We start from the raw sequence: 21,424 nt of genomic DNA, 5'->3' as shown, positions 1-21,424 counted from the left end.
GAGTCTGGAAAAAAAAACAACAAAAAGAAATTTTCTTTTGAATCAAAAGATATGATCTTAATTGAGTATCAAAAACCATTCACCAGGGAAAGTGATCTGAAGTTTAACCAAGAGCAGTGGTTTTCCATAATGTTTATGATTTTCCATAATGTTTAGAAGCTGAAATCAACCTACAGTGTCAAAACTGGTTGCTCCTGGGTTCATGCTGCAACCCTAGTTGCAAAGCAGCTGAAGGGGGTTCAGCTGGCTCTTGTTTTGGTCATGTTTGTGATCATACATGTGAAAATTAAAGCAAGAAAGATTTTCTCTGAACAAATATTAGATGAATGCATTTCCTTTATGGACCAAATCCTGCTTCTAATGGAAAGGAAGCAGGATCAGGCTGTCAATTAATACCTGCACAAAACTAAAGTATGCAAACACAGACAGAAATATTTCTCAGGCATTTTTATTATTCATTTAGTCTCGTAAATAATTTCAAACAACCTTTTGGGAAATAGAGCAAGTGTGATAGGTGATCAGTAACATATCAAGAGTAATGAAATTAAAAGCCCAAATGAACATATTGTGAATGAATTAAAACTGTTTGCTTAAGCCTTACTTGGTCAATGTTTTGAAGTAAAATGAAGCAAAATTCCTTCATATGAAGTGGGATTCTCAACTGGGAATAAGAGATCTGAGCCCAGAAAATATAGCTTCATTCATCCAAGGGCTCATTTTAAATGAATAGTTTCATCATCTCTTCCATAAAAGATAAAAATATTTGAAATGTTTGTTTTTAGCTTGGCACATGAATAATAGAAATAAAAGAATTTGCATATTTAATGTGAATAAATTCTTAAATAAACTCAACATATGGGTTAATAATTACATATCAGTAGAGTTTTGTTTTTTTCTAATACCAGTACCATGCTTTTAAATGACAAGTCTCAGCTGTTGTGAAGTCCAAGGTAGCTGTGTGCCCTGAAAACACTGAAGAAATAGTATTATCCAGTATGACACATGCCTAGATATGTCTTATTGTGATCATAATATAGCCTAAAGGTAAGAATACAGAACAATCACTTGTGTGTTATTTTCTCAATGCTGTTTATGTTTGTCTACATCAAAGAAAAGCCTCTGCTGGAGCTATTTATATCATTGATCAATAGAACTATTACTGATGGTTTATAAATGCATGAGACAAGTTTTAAATTTAGGAAGTACTTTAAAAATTAAATCTATTAGTGCATTAACTTGATCATGTTTCATCACTGAAAAGCCAGTTCATCTTGAAAAATGCTTTCGAAAAAGCAGAATGTACCACCATGACATGAAAGATACTTAAAGTGTCAAACAAAACCCCGACTGTGAATCACCAAAGTATGAATTAAAGAACTGATGTTTTCTTGTACTGAGGGTTTGCTAGAAGGGTGGAACTGGACTGTCCAATTTACTATCATTATGACTTAGCAAGTTCAATACCTCACACCTGCAGATTTGGCATCCTGCAAAACTTCTTTGCAGAATCCTGTCTTGTGTCCCCCATCCATGCTCTCCTTCAGTCAGTGGGACTTTGGGACAGGTTTAGACTTGATACTGAAGACTGTCAGCATGGAAAACATTGTTGACAGAGATTCTCAGCACTGAGGTGTTTTTCTACGAACTTGTGGTCCCCTTAATAGGTGAGGTGTATGGAATGATTGGCAGCCCTTCTGGTCAGTGAGAATTAAAACTGGTGGCATGTGTGTCTAGTCTTTTAGAGCTATTTGCTGTATAGACACAGTGTAGGACAATTTCCTTTCTAATGTAGGAACATTAAAGTCAGTGGTGATTCAGCATAGATGAATTTTGCTTTTTGCATTCTCGGCTAAGAGTGATAGGAAAATCATGGTCAGAAGAAGTATGTAAATGCAGTAGGATAGACATTTTAGACACAGGGCCTATTATTTGGAATTCAGACCAGTCTCTTCCCTTTAACACCATTACCAAAAAGAATATCCCATCTAATTCACCATAAATAAAAAATCCAAGATCCTTTTATTCTAACATGGAAAACACGATGATGTCTGAGAACTTGTTAAGTCTAGATGTTGTCCCTCTGCTTCCTCTTTATTCTTCTGTGGGGACCATTTTCTTCTGTGAGAATGGGATCTTCTCTGCAGTGTTACTGTGAATCATCCTGCTCAGACTGACAAGACTCAAATGGAAGAATAAAATTTTCAAAATTATGAGCAATAGAGGGAAAAAAATAAAATTAGAACAATCATAGAGGATTCAGCTTCATAAAATTGTATATATTAATGACTCTATGTTCCCTAACTTACCTTATACCTGAGTTTCATTGCCTTCCATTAGTGAGGTAATTAATTTATCAGGAGAGATGAAAGGAGCTAGAGATGACAGCAGACATGGGTGAGAAAAAAGTCAAATATAGGTCTGCAATGGTGGGCAGTGGAAAAGTGTTTTCGACATGCATTTTGTAAATGTTAAGAGAGGGTAAGGGACTGAATACAGAGGAGTGTGAGATGTGACCTTTTCTACTGTTTCATCCAGGGTTGTGTCCTGGTTATTTATAGAAGGAAGGGCAAAGTCCTGCAATGCAAGGCGACATGTCTAATCTTGTGTATCTTTGACCACTTGCAACAAAGGGTTAATCAAAAACCCCCTAAACTAATATTCTTCCTGCTTGGGTGGAATATATACATATACCTAAGGCTTTTTAAGAGAAATGTTGTATCCAAGTACTGTTTTGTGAGCTGGGAGTGTTGTACTGAACCTCTGGGGCAAATGTTTGCATTGAATTGTTGATAGAGACTGAGATTGGCAACGGCCACCCTGCCCTTGGCTAATGAGCCTTCCCCGAGAGAATATCAAGTGCAATTACCTTTCAGGGAATAACAACATACCAAAGAACCATGGACCCTGCAGAGAAAAACGAAACACACATTCGTAGGTAGAACCTGCTATGAATCAGCGTTAATTATCCAATAGAGGGAACAGGGTTGCAGTAAGTCTCAGTTCCCAACTCACACCATAGATCACAGCAAACGTGATCTACTTATAGAAAAAACATTTGCAAAGTTCAGCATGCCCTAACCCCTCTCCTTTCCGCATACACTTTTGCACTCGAGTTGTGCTTGGGGGTTGCACTTCTGGGACAACTTTCCCGACCCACCGTTGGGAGGTGGCTGAGAGGCAATAAAAGAGGTTGGTGGCAGTGAGTGAGGCTGTCGAACGTCAGCAGTACAGTGAGGCTGAGGCAAGGACTCATTCGAGTTTTCACAGGTGCCGACCTGGCCGAGGACACCTGGCTCCTCTCAGCAGTGGTCAGGGAGGTCGGGCTACCGGGCGGCCGCCTGCCCTTGGCTGCAGAGCCGGGGAAATCTTCCTCCCACGGCTGGTTGTCCCAGCAAAGACGAAAAAGGGGAAACTGTCCCGGGAGACGGGCTTTTTGCTGTGCGCATTCCTAAGAAGGAGACCGAGGGAGGAGGCGGGAAGGTCGCCTGTTTCGGGCTGAGCTAGTGGGGAACGCGCGGAATTGCCGGCGCTAGAGGCGCGGGGATGCTGGCCGGCGCCTTTGTGCCAGGGCGGCTCTTGCCGGCCCCGCGCAGCGCCCGCGCAGCCCCGCGGAGCCCGCAGCGGCCCGGGCGCTCCCCGAGGAGCCGGGAAACCCCGCCGCAAACTCTTCGGACGTGAAAACGGCGCGGAGCGGGGCCGGCTGCTTTGCTGAAACCAGGCACACGTATATTGAGTTTGTCAGGGATCATAAAATGCGAATTGATTATTCAAACAGCCATTGATTATAAAGGAATGCTTACTGCAGCAATGGGAAAGGTTAAAAGGAAATTGACCCTCTGCGTACGTGACATAAAGTCATTAGGTAAATGAGATATTCGTACGGGGTATAATCAAGGTCATGCTAATTTTATTTGCGGTATTCGACTCAAATCTCGAGCTTCATTTGGGGACAGCAAATTGTCCCCAAGGGAAATGAATGAACAGCCAGGTAGACCACAGGTGCCGTAAAAAAATCCCAAAAACCCCAGGTAAATAAAAGCCGAGTAGGGAAGTAAGCCCCTTGTCCGTGGTGGCACGAACCGCAGGCCCAGCCGCAGCGCGGCCGCGGGGAACTGAACTCGGGGCCGGCGCCTGAGGAGCTGCGCGCAGGACCGGGGCTCCCCGCAGGGGCTTCTCACCTCGTGCTGCCGGCTCCCCTCCGACCAGGGAAAGCTAGGAGTGCGAGCAATGTCAAAGATCCTCGCCTCTCCCAGACGGGATGAGAGCGTGTAAAAAAATTAGATTTATTTATGCACATATTTATCCCCTCTAATTATAGAAATTAATCCTCTTACTTATGACTAAAAGGTAACGTCTAAGGCGTCCCTTTGATGTTTAACAGCATCATTTGTGGCTAACATTCCAACTGATTAAGGAATAATTGTTGTTAAATGCTTTACAAGTGGATAGTGTTTAATTGAGAGGCATTCATAATTTTACGGCTTACCACAAAATGAAACGTAATTAAAAACGCAGAAACTTCCAACTGATTTTGTTCCAATTATGTTTATTGTTCAGACTAATTACTGCACAAGACGGGGTACTTTTCCCCATGTCTAAATGGCACACGCTTCCCAAGTATACCCTTGCAGGTTTTTATTTTCCAGGTACAGGCTTGGGACGGCTTTCTGCAGCCTCCGCTCTCCCCACACCCCCTCCCCATTATAATTAAATGCTCCAGCCTTTTCTTCTCTCCCCCATGCAACACCTTGTGATGTGAGAAAGTGATGGCAGCTTTCTTCCCTCGGAGCTCGAAGTAATTGTAGAAGGGCTGATGAATTTCTTGAAGAAACACTTGCCACACACTGAGGAAACCATCTCCTAGCAGGATTTTACAAACCAAAGTAAACAAAGCACCCCAGGGGCGATTTCCTCCTTTTGCGCAGCGTTCTTCTCAATTTACCTCAGAAGGGATCACAATCACACACGAGAGTTACAACAGAAATCATACTTGGTTTGGGAAACATATTCTGTACAAGAAGCAGAGAAATTCAAAGTGTTCAAAGGAATGGACAGTCATTAAAATACCTGCCAGGCGCGCTGCCATTCCCTTAACTAACCTTCCTTCTTTCCCGTGAACTCAGAAATCTCTTCAGCATCTATTTAAACACAGATATCCCGGGGGGAAGAGGGGGAGGAGGGGGGTGGCGTTGCGGGAAGGGGGAAGGGGAAAGAAACCAACCCACATACCCCTCAGGTCCATCTCACCAACACCTTTAAACACCCTCATCCTCGGAAAGGGGTGGGAAATAAAGTTACTTGCCTAATTTCACTCTTTGTTCTATCGAAGAGAGTTTATTGTGCAAATGGACTTATTTATTTATTCTTGAGTTTCTCTATCCCTCAGCTGGGCTCTTGGAGAAAATTTACCTGAGATCATGTCAATAAAAAAATCACTTCTTACAGTTAAAGGGAATAATCACATCGATCAGACCCGGATAAAATAGGGGCAGGGGGCACCAAATGCTCAACACTGCTTACAGTTTGCTTTTTTCCTTTGGGCTCCAAACCGTTAGGAAAGGATCACACACATATTTATTGCTCCTTTTGTCTCCTTCTTTCTAGCAGGATTCAAAACCCTGTGCGTGTATGCGTGGTTCGGGCGGCTGTTGCTCTCTTTGGGAAGGGTGCGGCATTCACAGGTGTGCTTTGGCTCCTCACTGTAACCCTGTACAATTTCTCAATTCTTCTGGATGGTTTAATCTAGGTGTGAGAGTAGAAAAGTATTTAAATTCTACTGGGGAAATAAGCGGGGCTGGGGGAGGGAGGGGGAAGGGGGGAGGAATTCCCTCTTTTGGCGAGTCAGAAATAGCCCAAGCTTTCCAAACGGATGTTAAAATTGGACATAATGGAGTAACACCTACTTTTTTTTTTTTTTTTCTCCTTTCCTTTTTCTTTTTTTCCCCCCTCTTCAGGTATGAGTCTTGAATCCTTTCATTAAACTGACACAGATTTCCAGAGATGGAGAAAAGGAGGGGTATCTGAGGTGGACATTTTATGTAAATGAGCAAATCCGAAATGTATTACAAATCCACTGTAATAAAACTGACAGTTTTGACAGTATTGACAACATAAATATATGTTGGAACACAGCACTTTCAGACACTTAACCGATGAAGCAATAAAAAGATTCGACTACAATATTTCAAATAATCGACATTGATGTTTTGATACATCATTTTTATACCTCGAATCGATCTATCACTCTATGACCGGTCAATTTTAAGTAAAAATCTGCTGCAATTATTTACGCTATTGCCAATGACGACCTAATAACTGTTTTCAATTAATTACAGCAAAACTAAGCATTATGAGGACTAACCGGCCACATATTCCATTGTATGGCATTTCTTGTATGGAGAGCAAACACATATATGTGTATTGCATTCTCTTTGTGGGATCAAAAGAAAGACATACAAAGAGGATCACAATCTTGAGGGGGGTGGTGGTGGAAATAAAAAGCAACCTCTTTTCGGGAACACACCGCCGGCTCTCACCATGTACTTCTAGGAAACACACTATAATATTTTGTCAGCTCACTCTCTGTGCAATACCAAACTGGGCTCTCAGGATTTTTTTTTCCTTTTCTCTTTGGGCTCTGCACTGAATCCCAGTTCAAACAATGGGCCGAGCAGTTCTTGGAAAAAAAAAAAAAAAAAGAAAGAAAAAAAGAAAGGAAAAAAGGAAATTCGTGCTTCGAGTGATTGTCTGTGTGTTGTGAGTCTCCGGATCATTTCAAAAGAGGTAGGAGTATATTGTCCTCTCTGGACCAAGAACTCCAGTGTAAAACTGAGAGCACTTCTCTTCTGGAGTTTTATAGGCAGCTGGAGAACAAAAGGAGATATTTTGAGTGAGCTTGTGGAGAGTTTGAAGCCTTTGCAGATTTTCTGGTATCACACTAAAGCCATTTACTTTGCCCTAACTGTCCTTTTGGTTACCATGTTACACCGGAAAGATTAAATTTTTTTCATACTTTGGGATTCTTAGAACAATTGCAAACTAGATTTTTTACTACCCTGTGCAAACAGTATTAGTGGGAAGACCTGACAGGTTTGTGGTTGTTTTCTTCTTTTCTTCTTTATTTTTTTTTCCCTCTGGCGTGTGATGGAAATACACGTCGACTGTTTATGGTCTCCACTTTTACAAACATTCCACTTTCACAAGCATTCCAGCCTAAATAACATAATTTAAAAAAAAAAAAAAAAAAAAAAAAAAACTCATCTCTTCTCTGTTTAGTGCTTCACACCACGCGAACGACATAAGCCGGACAAACGCGAAAGGCTTGAAAGGCTTCATCTCTGTGCCCCTTCCCACGGCGGGTTTCGGCCCCCAGGGGTGGAACCGGGGGCTGGGCCTCCCCAGCGTCCCGCGGGAGCCGCTGGCCGGGGACGAGGGCGCTGCGGCCGCGGAGCGAGCCCCGCGCCGGCCCCGCGGCCCCGGCGGCGGCGAGCCGGGCCCGGCGCGGCTCGGGCTGGGGCTGGAGCCCCGCCAGATAGCGCTAGAGGGCTGCTGATGGCAGCGCCCGCCGGGGCAGCCCGCCAGCGCCGGGCTGCAGCCCCGCGTCCCGGCGGCGAGGGGACACAGGGCGGCAGGGGAGGGAGAGCCCGGATCGTTCTTGTTTCCTGCGGGGTTGGGGGTTTTCCCAAAAAAAACCAAAAAAAGAAAAAAACCAAAACAAAGCAAAACAAACAAACAAACAAAAAACACAGGGCGAAGGGGTGAAAGAAAGAGCAAAAAGCGAAGTAACAGGTAAGTAAATGAACCTCCTCCTAATCCAGCTCGCAGAGATCTCAGTCATACCGCAGTCGAGGTCAAGAAAAGTTCACTGTGATGGGCTACCATTGACTTTCAGGACTAGAAAGATTTTCGACAAATAATAATAATACATTACTGAAAAGCAAAGCACACCGCTGGCAGACGGGGGGATCAGGGTGAGGAGCTAAATGAACCCGGTGATCTGCAGAAGCTAAAACGTGCATGATTTCACAGGGGCACCCGAGATGGGACCTCGAGAGTCTTGCAGCTGCGGTGAGTCGGAGGCGAATCAAAGAGCGCTGAGACGAATAAAAAGTGACTGAAGTTGTAAAAAGCAACCGTAAGGGCAAAAGAGAGTGTGGTAAAGAGCGGGTTTGGGGGTAGGAATTTAAGTGTGGCACAATCCTGATTATAAAAAGAAAAAGGTACTATTTAAACTCCACACTTTGCCTTGCAAGCAAAACAAAAAGTAAAATTCACATGAATTTCACTACAGTGTCACAGTGATGTCCAGCGTCCATATTTTAACAGACAGATTGCTTTCTTCATTAATTATGACACATTGCCCAGAATGATAGCTCGAGATAAAAAGCCAGTTCGAATATGCTAAATTTTTCACTGTGTTGCATGATATCCCTGACCCGTCTAAGAGGAGTTTTGCTTTCAAATGCAGTCTATGCGTTACCGAACACAATGGCATCCTCCAAAATACTTGAACTCAGCAGACAAACAAACAAACATTGAATAAAGTTACAAACAAGATTAAGGTTCAAGTTATTTGTCCCTGTAGCAAGGCGTCAATTGTCCTAACAGATGTAGGGACGTTAAGAGGATTTAAACCATGCGAATTTAATAAACCAGATTAGCAATAGGTGCTTTCCACAAGTGCTAAGAACCGGAAAGTAAATCTAGCCTAAATTACCCATCGGACCGGAGGATCACTTACAAGGAGAGCTCAAAATTTTCTACAGGGTACAATAGGATTTCTTGCAAGCATGGCTTTGTTTCCCCCTAAAAACTTTATATTTGCATTAAATCTTGTGATAGGAACACACGCACGTGCAAAACAGCGGTTTAAGATCTCCAGTGGGATTTATTCTTGAAATCTGAAATATTACCTGTTGTGCCATCCACTTTTGCAAGGCTGTGGAAAAAGAGAGAGAGGGAGGCGGGGAGAGATGTAACGAGCAAGCAAGAGAGGCATGCCTCAAAGCCAGCAAAGGACTAAGATGCCACACTTCGGAAAGGCTGATTGAAAACAGACTCTTCTTAACTTTTAGAGGATTTTCTCTCTCGCTCCTTCCGAGGGCTAAGAAGCCGATTTGGGAGTTTGAAGGGAATAGGTTTCAGCATCCATATTTGTTCTGGTGCACTTGTAAAATGCGATTTGAAGAGGATCTTTAGCCCTCTGATTGTCTTTGTATTGTTTTTCTTGAAACGGATCTTTTGCCCTTAATGAATCCCCACACAGCTGGACAGCTCCTGCTCGGACACTGAGAGCGCTAACCCCAAACTGACCCCAATTTGACACCACAAGATGAAATTTTACCGCCTGTTAAAACCATTTCCAGCCTCGGCAAAAGGAGCTGGCGGTTGACTGAGATGCACTTCCATACCGGACACCTCATTTCTCTTTGGACTTTTGAGCCGATCTATCAAAAAAAAACAAAACAAAACAAAACAAAAAAAAACAACAAAAAAAAACACCTAAGAAAAGGAAAAAAACCAGTCACCACCCCGACTCTATCTATCTCACACTTTTCCTGAAAACAGCCCTCGCTTTGGAAGCGATTCAGGAGCAATGGAAATTACCCATTTTAATTTTTCCGAATTGCTTTTTTTAAAAAGAGAAATGTCACTAGTGGGGGGGGTGTAAATAAAAAATCACCTAAGTATGTGAAAGCCCTCACTTTCTGCTCACACGTATCCCATTTTCCTCCAAGTTCCCGGCAGCATCTTTGTTAATAGATGAGTACATTCACTTAAGGGCACTAAATTGAGATCCCTTTTTAATGGCTAAACTGTAGCGCTTTATAAACCACGTTCTCTGTGTGCTTTAATCCACTGGGATAGTGATGAGGAAAAAGGCTTCAACTCTTTTCACGTGGAAAAAAAAGACACAGGAGGAACATGAAAGATCTTCATTTACTATATGAAATTTCACTTTCTATCAAGTTAGAATAATTTTTAAAAGTTGGTCCCTGTCCCAGATTACAAACGTGCACAGCAGGGCAAGACAGCGCAGGGGGTTAATTACTTTAGGAGGGGGAAAAAAATTAAACAATTGAAAGGAGCAGCACTGAACACTGCACAAGTCTTTGGTTGCTTTTTCTCAGCTTTGACTTTAGTCTGTTTTCTCAGGATTTCTTAGTCAGGGCAGCTGAGAGCTACAGAGATTTCTGTGAAAAATAGAATTAGCAAAAAAAAAAAAAGTGGTCTAAAATTATATTCTAAGCAATAAAATAATTCCTTCTATGGGAGCCAAGTAATCTAACTTTTTTTGAGAAGAAATCTGATTAACTTCTCTTACAGCTTGCAGTCTAAAAAAAATGCATGGAGCCTTAAATGTAGGCAGATTACTTTTGCACAGCCAGTTTATAAGGAAAGACCTCTTCTTTGGTGATACTTAAACTATTTTAAAAGAGGCACATTTGTATATCTCAAGAGACAAGGCTCTAGGTTTGCACTGCCACGGTTAAAAAATAACTTTGGAAGCTACAAATATTTGAACCACGTCCTCTAAGCTGGCTGCATCACAAGCAAATGATTCCATGCAAGTTGAGAAATCTGGCATCTTTGGGGCACGGAGCGGGGGGGCAGGGAGGGGGAAGAAAGAAGGGGGAAAAAAAGAAAACAAATAACATTCACCGATGACTAGATCTCTTAAAAAAATCTGCTAGAAAACTACAGCTGTAAAAGTAGGAAAGGATTTGCATAACCTACTGCTCTGTAGGTCTCCGCGCACCCAAAGGATTAGCCAAGCATTCATTACCATGAATATCTTGAATTACGTTACCGATTTATACGACAGAGTATAAAATACTGCACAAGAAGACTGGCTTTTTCCCTGCGAAATGAATTGACTTAACCACTGCTTGAAAGAGATCTACATACTAAGGGCTCTTCTACTCACCTCTCTTTACAGTCCCGTGAAAGTCAGTCACAGCAATTCGGTTGCTCTTAGGACTAGCTTTAATCTTGGAGGAGATCCTCTAGGAAAAAAAAAAAACCCGTGTGTGCTCTCCGGCTTCTGGCGGGTTTTAAGCAGGGTGCAACTCTGGCTATAAGTAGGAGAGGGACTTTTCTGCGTATTCCCCTCATATTTGTAAATACAGCCCTGCTCTGCAGGGCTCGGCGCTAGCGGAACATGCAGGAATGCCCACTGGCGTTTGTCAGCTCTCCACACTATCTTTCTTTATACGTGAGGGCTGATTTCCCGCAGACATCATTGTTATGATGGCTCATTTAATCAAACTGTTTAATTGCTCCGGTAATCACTATCATCATCACAGGTACTCAATCATTCATCATTTTGGAGGGGTTTATTGACCTCTGGAGCTCATTCCCTTTGCCTATTAAAATCAGGCCAAATATCTATAACTACCCCTTGAGTAATTTTCTTAAAGTTAAAAAAAAACCCTAAACCTCTGAAAAGCATCGTCATCACCACGAAAAGCAAAGCAAAGCAAAATCTAACGGAATAATATATTTTCTGCCGTGTGTTTTCAAAAGCCATCTATGTATGAGGCCACATTCACAAACGGGTACATAATCATTGATAAATTCCACTATTAACGGGATAGTCTGTTTTAGATTTTATGTGCAGGGGACCGTGAACGAGGGTGGGGGGCTGGGGAGAACAAAACTGCAGCAATCGATAGTTTGACCATCGCTCCTCCCCTAAACTTCAAGCATCCCCCATGATTGATGATCCCGGGTAGCTTTGGTAATTGACTGCTCTGAGGTAAGGCATGGTGTAGCTTCAGCGAAGTGATTGGGCGAGAGAAACGCACCAAAATTAACGCGCGTGTGTGTGTGTGTGTGTGCCTGTGTGTTCGGAAAAGTTCATTCGGTACTCAAGGGTTGGGGGGGTGCATCATCTCACTTAATTTGCTAAATAACCCCACTGTAATTAGCACTACCATTAGAAGGCATTACCGAGTTAATACTCCAGCATACATTCCACAAGCGCAACGTCGATAAACGGTAAAGTCCAGCAACACACACACACGTAAATACTGCGCTCACCGCCGGATCCGCTCAAAACGAACATGCACACAGAAATCTACATAACATCTGGATCTCTCCTACAAAAGACTGAGCATGACTTTGTTTTTAAGCCCTTTACAAAGCCTGGCAGCCTAATCGCAAAACTAAAAGGGATTTCCCCCTCTTCCCTCCGCCTCTCCCCGCCCCCCCCTCCCCTTCAAGACATCCAGAGCGTGTTTGATAGTAGCGATCACTTAATGAAGAGCGGTGCCCAACACGGTTTGAACGAGGCGTTCTCTCCATGCCCTGGAAAATTAATCTTTAGGAAAGCAGGATGAATTGTCCGAGGGCAGCCGCCCGGCCGGCAGCGCGGCGCGCCGGCGGGCCCGGGAGCGCCGTGCCGGAGCAGCGCGGCTGCCGCGGGCGCAGCAGCTCCGCGCGGCCCCCCCGCGCGCTGTAGCTCGCGCTGCCCCCGCGCTCGCGCACCGCGCGCGGCAGCGGCCGGAGCCGGCGACCCGAGCGGGCGGCCCCGCGCGCCGCCAGACGCCCGACAGCGCGGGTAATCGGAAGGTATTTTGTTGCTCAAATAATCGAGCGCAAACCGACCCGGGGCCGGGCTTCTACCGCACTTTTCTTCTCGCTCTCTGCAGTTTCCCCTGCCTCTCCCCCCTCTCGCACACACGCACTCTCCCTGTCCTTCCTCCCCTGCCTCCCTCCCTCGCTCCCTCCCTCGCTCCCTCCCTCCCTCCTCCCTCCCTCGCTCCCTCCCTCCCTCTCGCTCGCACGCTCGCTCGCTCCTTCCTACACGCCGTGCTTCGCTCGGGGCAGGGGCTGCTGCGCGGCTCCCCCCGCGCGGCGCCGCGGCCGCCCCGCCGCCGCGCTGCGCATCCCCGGCGCTCCGCCGGCTGGGGCGCCCCGCCGCCCCGCGCCCGCGCCCGCCGCCGCGCCCCGCCGCTCCCCGCCGCCGCCGCTCCCCGCCGCCGCTCCCCGCCGCCGCCGCCGCCGCGCTGCAGGACTGGCTATGGCCACCACTACTTCCGGGTTCCGTCACTTCATTCTCCCGCCGATCAGCGCCGCAAAACTGAGCCTCTTCTATAAGGCAGCCGGCAGCCAACCTGCCAACACTTACTGACACTCACTCATCCCAGGGAGTGAGGGAGAGAGGGAGACAAAATACCTGCCGGGAGGAAAAAAAAAAAAAAAAAAAAAAAGGAGAGAGGGGGAAGTCCGGGCTTTGCAAACTATTCAATTTTTCTTCGCATCTTTCCCCACCCCCCTTCACAGTACTTTGAAAAAAACAAAACAAAACCAAAACCAACAACCCTATAAGCGATCCTAAAAGGCAAAACCCGAGCACGGAGTTACTGGAAGAAGAAACCGGGGTTAAAAAGATTCCTCCTCTCTTCTTCATCATCATCAACCATCATTCATTCACTACCTTGACATTCCCTGGCTTTGATTGACAGCTGGAGTGGCAAAAAGCCATGAGACACGACAGTTTGGTTACATGTGGGTTGCTGACGGGCCGATCGTAACCTTCAGTTTGGGGGCTTGACAATTTTTTTTTTTTTTTTTTTTTTTTTTTTTTTTTTTTGCGTAGAGAAAGAAAAAAGGAAAAACAGAGACAGAAAAAGGAAAGAGAAAGAGACAGAAAAAAAGAAGAAAACACAGAAACTCATCGTGGTTCTTGACTGTTTTTTATATATTGTTGTTATTGTTGTTATTACCTATTATTTACCCATATTGGAGGATAGGAGAAGTCTATAAGTGGGTTGCAAAAAAAAAAAAAAGGAATCTTCTTCACTCTAAATCACTTTCTTTGCTGGACTGGGATATTAAATATACGACACATCCAGGAGTTTATTGGAGCGCAGACTGATGGCGCAAAGGGTAGGTTTAAATCTCCAACACTTACCTATATATAAATCCTCTCTTAAGAGGGGCCTGTCCGATTTGCTCTCCTCTGTTGCTGATGATGATGGCGGCCACTATTAAAAAATAGCAGCAAAAATTATTCGCTGGCTTTTTGTGTGTGTGCATGAGTGTCTCTCTGTGTGTGTCTCTCTGCAATTGTTCCACGCTTTTTTCCTCTCCAGCTTTTTCCCCAGCAGCGCGAATTCCCTGCTCTCTGCCTGCTCAGTAGCACGGGTTTCACAGGGGAAAGCTTGCTGCTGCTGCTGCTTGCCGCCGCCGCTACTGCTGCTGCCTAGCAAAGACTAAGAAATACATATGTGTGTCTGTGTATATACGAATGTATATATATGTATACACATATAGCTGCTTTTTTTTTTTTTTTTTTTTTTTTTTTTTTTTTTTTTTGTCTCTGGCTGTGACAAGGACAAGGGGAATTGCCACTAAATAATGTTTCTGGTAACTTTCAGATTATTTTCCCCTTTATCTACCCCCCCTCCTCCCGATACACCCTACCTTTCCTCTCTCCTTTCTAGTGTTGATTTATTTATCTAGTTGGTTTTGATTCTACTTGTTTATTTTTTTTTTCTTCTTCTTTTCTAATGCAGAGTAACTCTAGTTTCTCTCCTCCGTTTCCTTCCTTTTCATCCCTGTTTCCTTGTTAGGGTTTCTTCTGCCTGTGCCGAAGAGGACCATCTTCCCCCACACACGCAGACAGGCAAACACACTTTCCCCTTTTACCTCTTCTCGCACCCCCACTCCTCCTTCAGCCCCTCCAGCCCCTGCTCCCGGTCCCAGTTGACTTCATTTTGAGCATTTATCTCTCTATTGTGGTTGTTCTTGTTTTGTTTTACTCTGTGTCTGTCCGGGTGCTTTACTCTCTTCTGACTTCTGTTGTTGTTTGTTTGTTTTTTTATTCCCCCCTCTCTTCTCCTCTTGCTTTTGCGTTCTTCTCTTCCGGCCCGCTTTTTGACAGTACGATGAGCTGCCCCACTACGGCGGGATGGACGGAGTAGGGGTGCCGGCGTCCATGTACGGGGACCCCCACGCCCCCCGGCCGATCCCCCCGGTGCACCACCTCAACCATGGGCCGCCGCTCCACGCCGGACAGCACTACGGCGCCCACGCCCCGCACCCCAATGTCATGCCGGCCAGCATGGGCTCCGCTGTCAACGACGCTCTGAAGCGGGACAAGGATGCGATCTACGGGTAGGTGTCGCCGGGCCGCCCGGCGCCAGGGCCCGGCTCCGCAGCGCCGGTGCCTGCGGAGCGGCCGGGGCAGGGGCAGGAGCGGGGCGGGCAGCGGCAGCTCCCGCGGGGCCGCGGCGGCAGCGGCCAGCCGGGCCCCGGAGCGGAGTGGGGAGAGGGAGCCCGGAGAGTCCGCAGGGAAGAACGGCGGCAGGGCAGCCCCCAGCAGCCCGCTCAGGAGGGAGACCCGCGCGGTGGCACTGCCGTGGCCGGCGATCTCGGGACGAGGGCGATCCCAGCCTGACTCGGCTGAGGTGCCAGCACCCACGGGAAATGAGTGCTGGAAAACAGACCTCTTGGGAAGAGAGGCTGGGTCGGAGAGAGGTAGTGTTGCCTTGTCCTTCCATTTTTCTTCTTTTATTTATTCGAGTTTTTTTCGATCTTGTGGGTTTTTTTGTGGGTTTTTTTTTGGTTTTTTTTTTTTTTTTTGGGGGGGGGGTGTTCTTTTCTTACCCGTGGGGTTTTTTTTGTTGTTGTTGTTTCTTGGCAAGGCCTCACGTAGGAGTTAGAGACTCTCATTGCTCTGGATTTTAGTTGGAGAAGTGTTGTTCTGGTGTTCTCCTCTGTGCCATAATACCACTCTTCCAACTTCGTAAATAAAGAGCTATTCACATCGCGGAAGGTAGTAAGAATAAAAGGGATTCACTTCTTGCAAACAGCTCTTCCCAGAGAGAGAAGACATAAATACATTGGGGCAATGAGCTGAATTTTCTGTTTAAGAAAGAAAGAACATGAGGAAAAAGAAATCCATGCCCAGCAAAGCTCAAGCCTACACCAGGGCTTTGCTTGGAGGGAATGACACCGATTCCCTTCAATGCCTTTTGGAAAAAATACTAACTGATCCTATAAGGAGAGCTAGTAACATCTATAACGAAGTGTGGGGCCTTGATCAGACACCAAAGGGGAAAAGAAACAAAAGCATGCTTACTACTTCGCACGCAGATAATTTTTTTTCTGACTACACCAACTATGGGAAAATATTTCGCGAAGTGCTCCCTTCCTCCACCCCCTCCCAGCTCACTTATCTGGACAGATGGTATTTTACTTGGGTGTGCTTCCTAAGCCAGGAAACTTCACCACATTTTTGTTAGCAGGCCCCTTGAAAAATAAAATTACGTATTAAGTAGTTTGCAGTTTGCCTAGCTGTACTCTCGTTTTAGGTCATAGCTGGAGGGTAGGGATGGGATCTTCCAGGTTTTGCGGTATTTTAAGCTGTGGCAAAAGTGCAACATTCTCAGTTGAGCTGCTGCTGAGCACGTTCGGTGCCTTTTGCGTTTAGAGAGGTTACTTTTGTCCTCGTCGGGGAGGACTGCACGGGGAATGTGGTTCGGGCATTGAAATTTCAAAATTAAAAAAAAAACCCAAACAACCAAAACAACAACATCCAGCTCACCACCAAAACCAGTATTTTTATTTCAAAGTCTGATTCTCCACTGCTCTGCCCCGGGCATTAGTGCGAAACTACAGAGTGTGGCTGTGTCCGTGTGTCCGTGCATTAAAAAAAAAAAAAAAAAAAAAAAATATATACTTGTTGATTATAGCTCTTCTTTCCCCCTCTCCCCCACCCCCTCCCTTCTCTTTGTGTGCCACCGCCCGGTAGGCACCCGTTGTTCCCCCTCTTAGCTCTGGTCTTTGAGAAGTGCGAGCTGGCGACCTGCACACCCCGGGAGCCCGGCGTGGCCGGCGGGGACGTCTGCTCCTCCGACTCCTTCAACGAAGACATCGCCGTCTTCGCTAAACAGGTCCGGCACCTCTCCCCCCGCCCCCGACCCTCGCCAGCGCTCCCGCCGCCTCCTCAGCGCCTCGACCCGCACGGCCGGGCGCTGGCAGGGGCAGCCTGCCTTTCCCCCGGCGCCCCCTCTCCGGCGGGGCGGGGGTGCGCCCTGGTGGCCCGGCTGGCCCTGACCTCCACCCCCCTGCCGGCAGCCCCTCCACGCTGGGACTCGCGGGCCTTGCCCTCCTGCATTAGTGATAGGGAAAGGTAGCTGTGGCCGAGTTCTGGAGGCATAGGGAGCGGGAGGGGAAGCAGGCAGGGGACCCAAAGGAGAAGGCTCCCGTGGGACCGGCGGCCGGCTCAGTGCCGGACCAGCAGGAGCGGAGCGGGCTCCTTTCCGCAGCTCGGTGACCCAAGGCGTTCAGCCGGATTTTGGTACCGGCCGGTTTTGTCGAAGGGATTTTCCCCTTTCGGGCGATCGGGTTACGGGGGTAAAGACAGCAGCTGTAGTTCACGCCGCTTTTCCTTCTTCTTGTAGGTCCGCGCCGAAAAACCACTTTTTTCTTCAAATCCAGAGTTGGACAATTTGGTAAGGCCTGCTCCCTTTTTCACCGCACTCCCCTCTCGCCCTTCCCGACCCCTCCGCCCGCTGCCGGCAGGCGCCCTCCTCTGCCCCGGACCGGGCCGAGCGGTGCGGCGGGGCAGCGGCTGCCGGGCCGGGCACCGGGCTGCGCCGGCATGGGAGCGGGGCGCCGGCCGGTCGGCAAGTTGCCGTCAAGAGGCTTCAAAGAGCTTTATTCTTAGAGCCAGTCAGAGCAAAGTCTCAAGCCCCAAAGCATTGCAAAGCCGCGTTTGAAAGCCACGGGAAGCTAAAAGTGAAGGAAGTAACTGCTTAAGAAGAGAGAGCTGGAGATTTCTAATGTAATTCTTTTGCTAATGTGAACGATTTCAATATTCAAAGTGCCTAAATCCGCTTGTAAAGAAGATGCCAAACTATTCAAACACACATTCAGCCCCCTTTCTCCTGCGGGCGGGGGTGGGGGTGGGAGCGTGTGTTTGACTTCTCTGCGAACCCTCAGGGATAAGGGCCGGGGTGCTGAGAGGGAAACGAGGAGAGGAAGAGGTTTTCTCGAAGATCGCGGTAATAAAGCGCTAATCACGGCTCCTGGAATAAATATGACAAAAATCAAGTGTTTAGGTTAAAGTTGATAAAAATTGTTAAAGCATGACCAATGAACTAAAATCCTGTATAATGACCGCGCGCCCTGACAATCCCCTTCTCCCCCTTTCCCACTCGGGCTCGCGGCTCTGCCCAGTCACCGTGCTCCTGTCTCCCACGTAACCTCTTGCTCAAAACTTTCTTGCAGATGATCCAAGCAATACAAGTACTAAGGTTTCATCTTTTGGAATTAGAAAAGGTAAGAGCCACGGAGGTGGGCGGGGGTCATGCCATTCCCTGCCCCCTCTCCCCTCGCCCTCTGCCCCCCGCCCCCCGCCCCGTCCCCGGGCTCCCTTCTTCCTGACTGTTTGGTCTGACTTGTAAACATGGCCAGAGACGATAGGGGTAATGCATTGTGACACTGTAACCTGTGCCACCAGAGCATGTGACAACCGACAGACATGCCCAGGCCGTTTTTTCCCTTTTTGTGTGTGTGTAATGCCAATATTTACTAATATTAAATATTAAACACCTTTCATCCTTCTTACCCCTTTCCTCAGTAGAAGCTCTTTTTCCCAATCAGAAATTATGTTTAACAAAAATAAATGAAACCACTCGTTTTCCTCTCCGGATCTGGCAGGCACATTAACCCCAAGGAAGGACTAAATGTTTGGAAGAGGCAGGGGCCCCTACGAGGCGTGGGCAGGGGCTGTGCCCTGGGACAAGAATGGCTCTTCCCACAACCTCAGCAAGTAGCGTCATTTTACTGCTCCCGGCCATTTAGACCTTTTTTAGCCCCGGTTTTAACTGATCCCCTCCCGAGTGACTAGCTGTACCTGTCTGGGTTGTGTATGCTCCAGAGATACCACCTGGGTCCAGCTCCCAGTGTTCCAATGTTATCACCAAATCCGATCCTCTTCAGCACTCAAGTCCGAGCCCACTATCTCTCTCTCTGACTTGTTGCTGCAGCAAGTCTCTAGAGAATAATATGTGCTGCAACAATTTCTCTATTGTTTCCTTGCCTTCAACTATTGTCCCCCTTAATTAGAGTTACTTGTGAAGTAGATCAGAGGGTTGAACTTGTTATTAACAAAAAAAAAAAAGCGCTGAAATACGATATTTAGCCATTATTGATTCTGTTATTCTTGTTATTCTTTTCAGGTTCATGAATTGTGTGATAATTTCTGCCATCGGTACATTAGTTGTTTGAAAGGAAAAATGCCAATAGACCTCGTTATTGATGAGAGGGACGGCAGCTCCAAATCAGACCATGAAGAACTCTCAGGATCTTCCACAAATTTAGCCGATCATGTAAGTCCTTCTGTTTTCTTGATGATACTTTTAAAGTGTTTAACCTATATAGAGGACCTATTCTGGATTTCCTTGCTTTGTTGCTGTTGTCTATTAGTATTACCACTACCTTAACCTCCTGCAAGCTTGAATCCCATCTTCAAACTTTCTTCCCTTTCACTTCACAAAGTTGTAGAAATGCAAAAGGCTCCTTCAGTTTTCATCTGTAAAGCAACGAGTTTGCAATGGTTTGTAAAGTTTCCTAGTCTGGGCGGCTTGTAGAGCTAGCAAACTGTTGATTTGATGTGGGGATCAGTGCTTTCTCCTGTTCTTTGCCAACTTTGTAATCAATGCATCAATGTAAGGAAACACAGACAAGAAAGTTAGGAAGAAAGTTTGCTGATTTGCTCCCCCCTCCCCTCTTGTGGGGATGACAAGTGATGAGAATTATTGGCAATACTACACTACATTAAAAAAAGGGGTTAGCACATTAGAGTTTCCAATGCTTTTGCTTTATAGCAACTTATTGTCAGAATATGGACTTATTGCCAAACGCCTGAAGCATCTTCATAATAAAAGACAGTAACCTTGATGAAGCAATTATTAACAATGTATTACAGAAAGTTGGAGAGAATGATGATTGAGTAACCGTAGGTTAGCGGTTGATTTTAACACTTTAGGAATTGGTGAATTAGTGTAATGTGTGTAGAACTGAACATTGGTGTGCATGAAAAGGAGAGTGCCTTTGTTTTTCCGGGTTTTGGAGTGGCTCCTCTGATCCTTCAAAGGATGTAGATGCAGAGAGGCTTTGGGATGTGGAGGGAAATATTGCAGCTGGTGCAGCAGAAAAGGGAAGGAATAGCTCTGGTTAAAAAGGGTGGGTGTGAATTCCACTTTCTTTATAGGAATGCATCCCTGGGGGGCAAAGGGGTTTATACAGTTTTAGATTCAATTGAACTAATAATCTAAATGATAGTGTCTAATATTTTAGCAGTTGAAATATTAATTTAACACCCGGTGTGAAGTTAACCATGCTTTCTGCACAGGCGCCTGCCTTTATTTCCCAGTGTGTTAAGAGGAGTAGCTGGAAGCCCAGGGAGAATGAGCTTTCTAGGAGCTTTTGTTTCCTTTGAAAACATGTTGTTTTTGTGTGTATTTGGTAATTACATTAGACCTGGACTAAAGCTGAATTGGGAGATAAAATAATAATAAATTCTTCTGAATGTCCCCCTTCTGGCGTGGCTTAGTTACGGGAAATATTTTTGGACCCAAGCCTTAGCTTTCATTTTCTCATTTGTATTCAGTAAACATTGCATGACAAGGTTTGTGCTATGTTTACATTTTAAATCTATTATTTTGAGAGGAAAAAAAAGTATGCAGATCTTCCTTAAAGTTTCTCTCCTTATCAGCTAACTCACATGTAGGTAATAAACTCCATGAGGCATGACACAATTTCAAAAATATTTGTTTCATGGCATTTTACAACCTTAAATTCGTGGGCATAAGTATTCTGGGAGAGTACTATAAAAGAAATTGAAATGAGTGGCAACCTGAAAGATAGTGACTCACTGTGTAAAATTTAGAGAAACAGGAAAAAAAAAAAAATACATGCTTCTCCAATACAGTTTCTTTACAAGAGTGTGTTTCAAGTGGAAGTGTAGAAATGGAGCATGCTTATGTTTATATTGAAGAGATTAGATAAACTAGCCTGTTTAGGGTTCTGGCAGATGGCAAATGCTAAAGCCAATTTGCAGTGCTCCATTATAATATTTAAATTCATACACAATGATAGGACAGGAGTGGAGTGGGTTAGCATTTTGATAATTTGGTAACTATTATCTTCCCTAAGAAGAATCTCCTCTTGCTTTTGTGGCCCCTAAAACAAACTCAAATAAACTCAAATATGACAACTCATTTGTCTTGCACCCGTTAGGGTTTACCACTTCATTGGGTATTATAATTTAAAGCCTTTTACTTCCTGGAGATTTGAGCTATAACATTTTTACTTTAGCCCCCTGCTATTTGTTTTGAAAGGAAGCAATAATTTGTGCAACCAGAACACCAACTGGGAAATGAAGAGTTGTATCACATAGTTACAT

The 21,424-nt window shown here is 45.6% G+C and overlaps 2 protein-coding genes across 19 annotated transcripts in view; one reads left to right on the top strand and one right to left on the bottom strand.

Moving 5' to 3' along the window:
• Positions 1-4,526: 4,526 nt before the first annotated feature.
• On the bottom strand, positions 4,527-13,944 carry LOC144246481 (uncharacterized). Of its 9 annotated transcripts, none has more exons than XM_077784074.1 (6): positions 13,442-13,518; positions 10,928-11,006; positions 9,344-9,446; positions 8,913-8,938; positions 7,803-7,893; positions 4,527-7,212 (listed from the first exon to the last, which is right to left on the bottom strand). In XM_077784074.1, the coding sequence occupies exons 1-5, from the start codon at positions 13,487-13,489 to the stop codon at positions 7,862-7,864; spliced, it is 288 nt and encodes a 95-aa protein (XP_077640200.1). In that variant the 5' UTR covers positions 13,490-13,518; the 3' UTR covers positions 4,527-7,212; positions 7,803-7,861. The 9 variants fall into 9 exon arrangements, 3 of the variants coding, with proteins under 3 accessions (XP_077640200.1, XP_077640199.1, XP_077640198.1); XM_077784073.1 differs by lacking the exon at positions 7,803-7,893 and having other exon boundaries at positions 4,527-6,863; positions 7,083-7,212; XM_077784072.1 differs by lacking the exon at positions 7,803-7,893.
• The window catches only part of MEIS2 (Meis homeobox 2), a 171,874-nt gene continuing 164,129 nt past the window's right edge, over positions 13,680-21,424 (top strand). For 6 of the 10 annotated variants that reach the window (XM_077784071.1, XM_077784070.1, XM_021539301.3 and 3 more), the window contains exons 1-6: positions 13,680-13,893; positions 14,891-15,123; positions 16,763-16,904; positions 17,415-17,465; positions 18,244-18,294; positions 19,197-19,346. In XM_077784071.1, coding sequence (XP_077640197.1) covers positions 13,882-13,893; positions 14,891-15,123; positions 16,763-16,904; positions 17,415-17,465; positions 18,244-18,294; positions 19,197-19,346 — 639 coding nt within the window. In that variant the 5' untranslated portion in view covers positions 13,680-13,881. Of the gene's footprint in view, positions 13,894-13,963; positions 14,032-14,310; positions 14,374-14,890; positions 15,124-16,762; positions 16,905-17,414; positions 17,466-18,243; positions 18,295-19,196; positions 19,347-21,424 lie in introns of those variants that run through there. The other 4 variants (XM_031504998.2, XM_031504997.2, XM_077784069.1 and 1 more) reach the window with 2 other exon arrangements.

Source organism: Lonchura striata, chromosome 6 (assembly GCF_046129695.1).
Source record: "Lonchura striata isolate bLonStr1 chromosome 6, bLonStr1.mat, whole genome shotgun sequence".
NCBI classification, from domain to species: domain Eukaryota; kingdom Metazoa; phylum Chordata; class Aves; order Passeriformes; family Estrildidae; genus Lonchura; species Lonchura striata.
The sequence above is the reverse complement of the archived record's forward strand: the minus strand, read 5'-3'. Positions and strand labels throughout refer to the sequence as shown.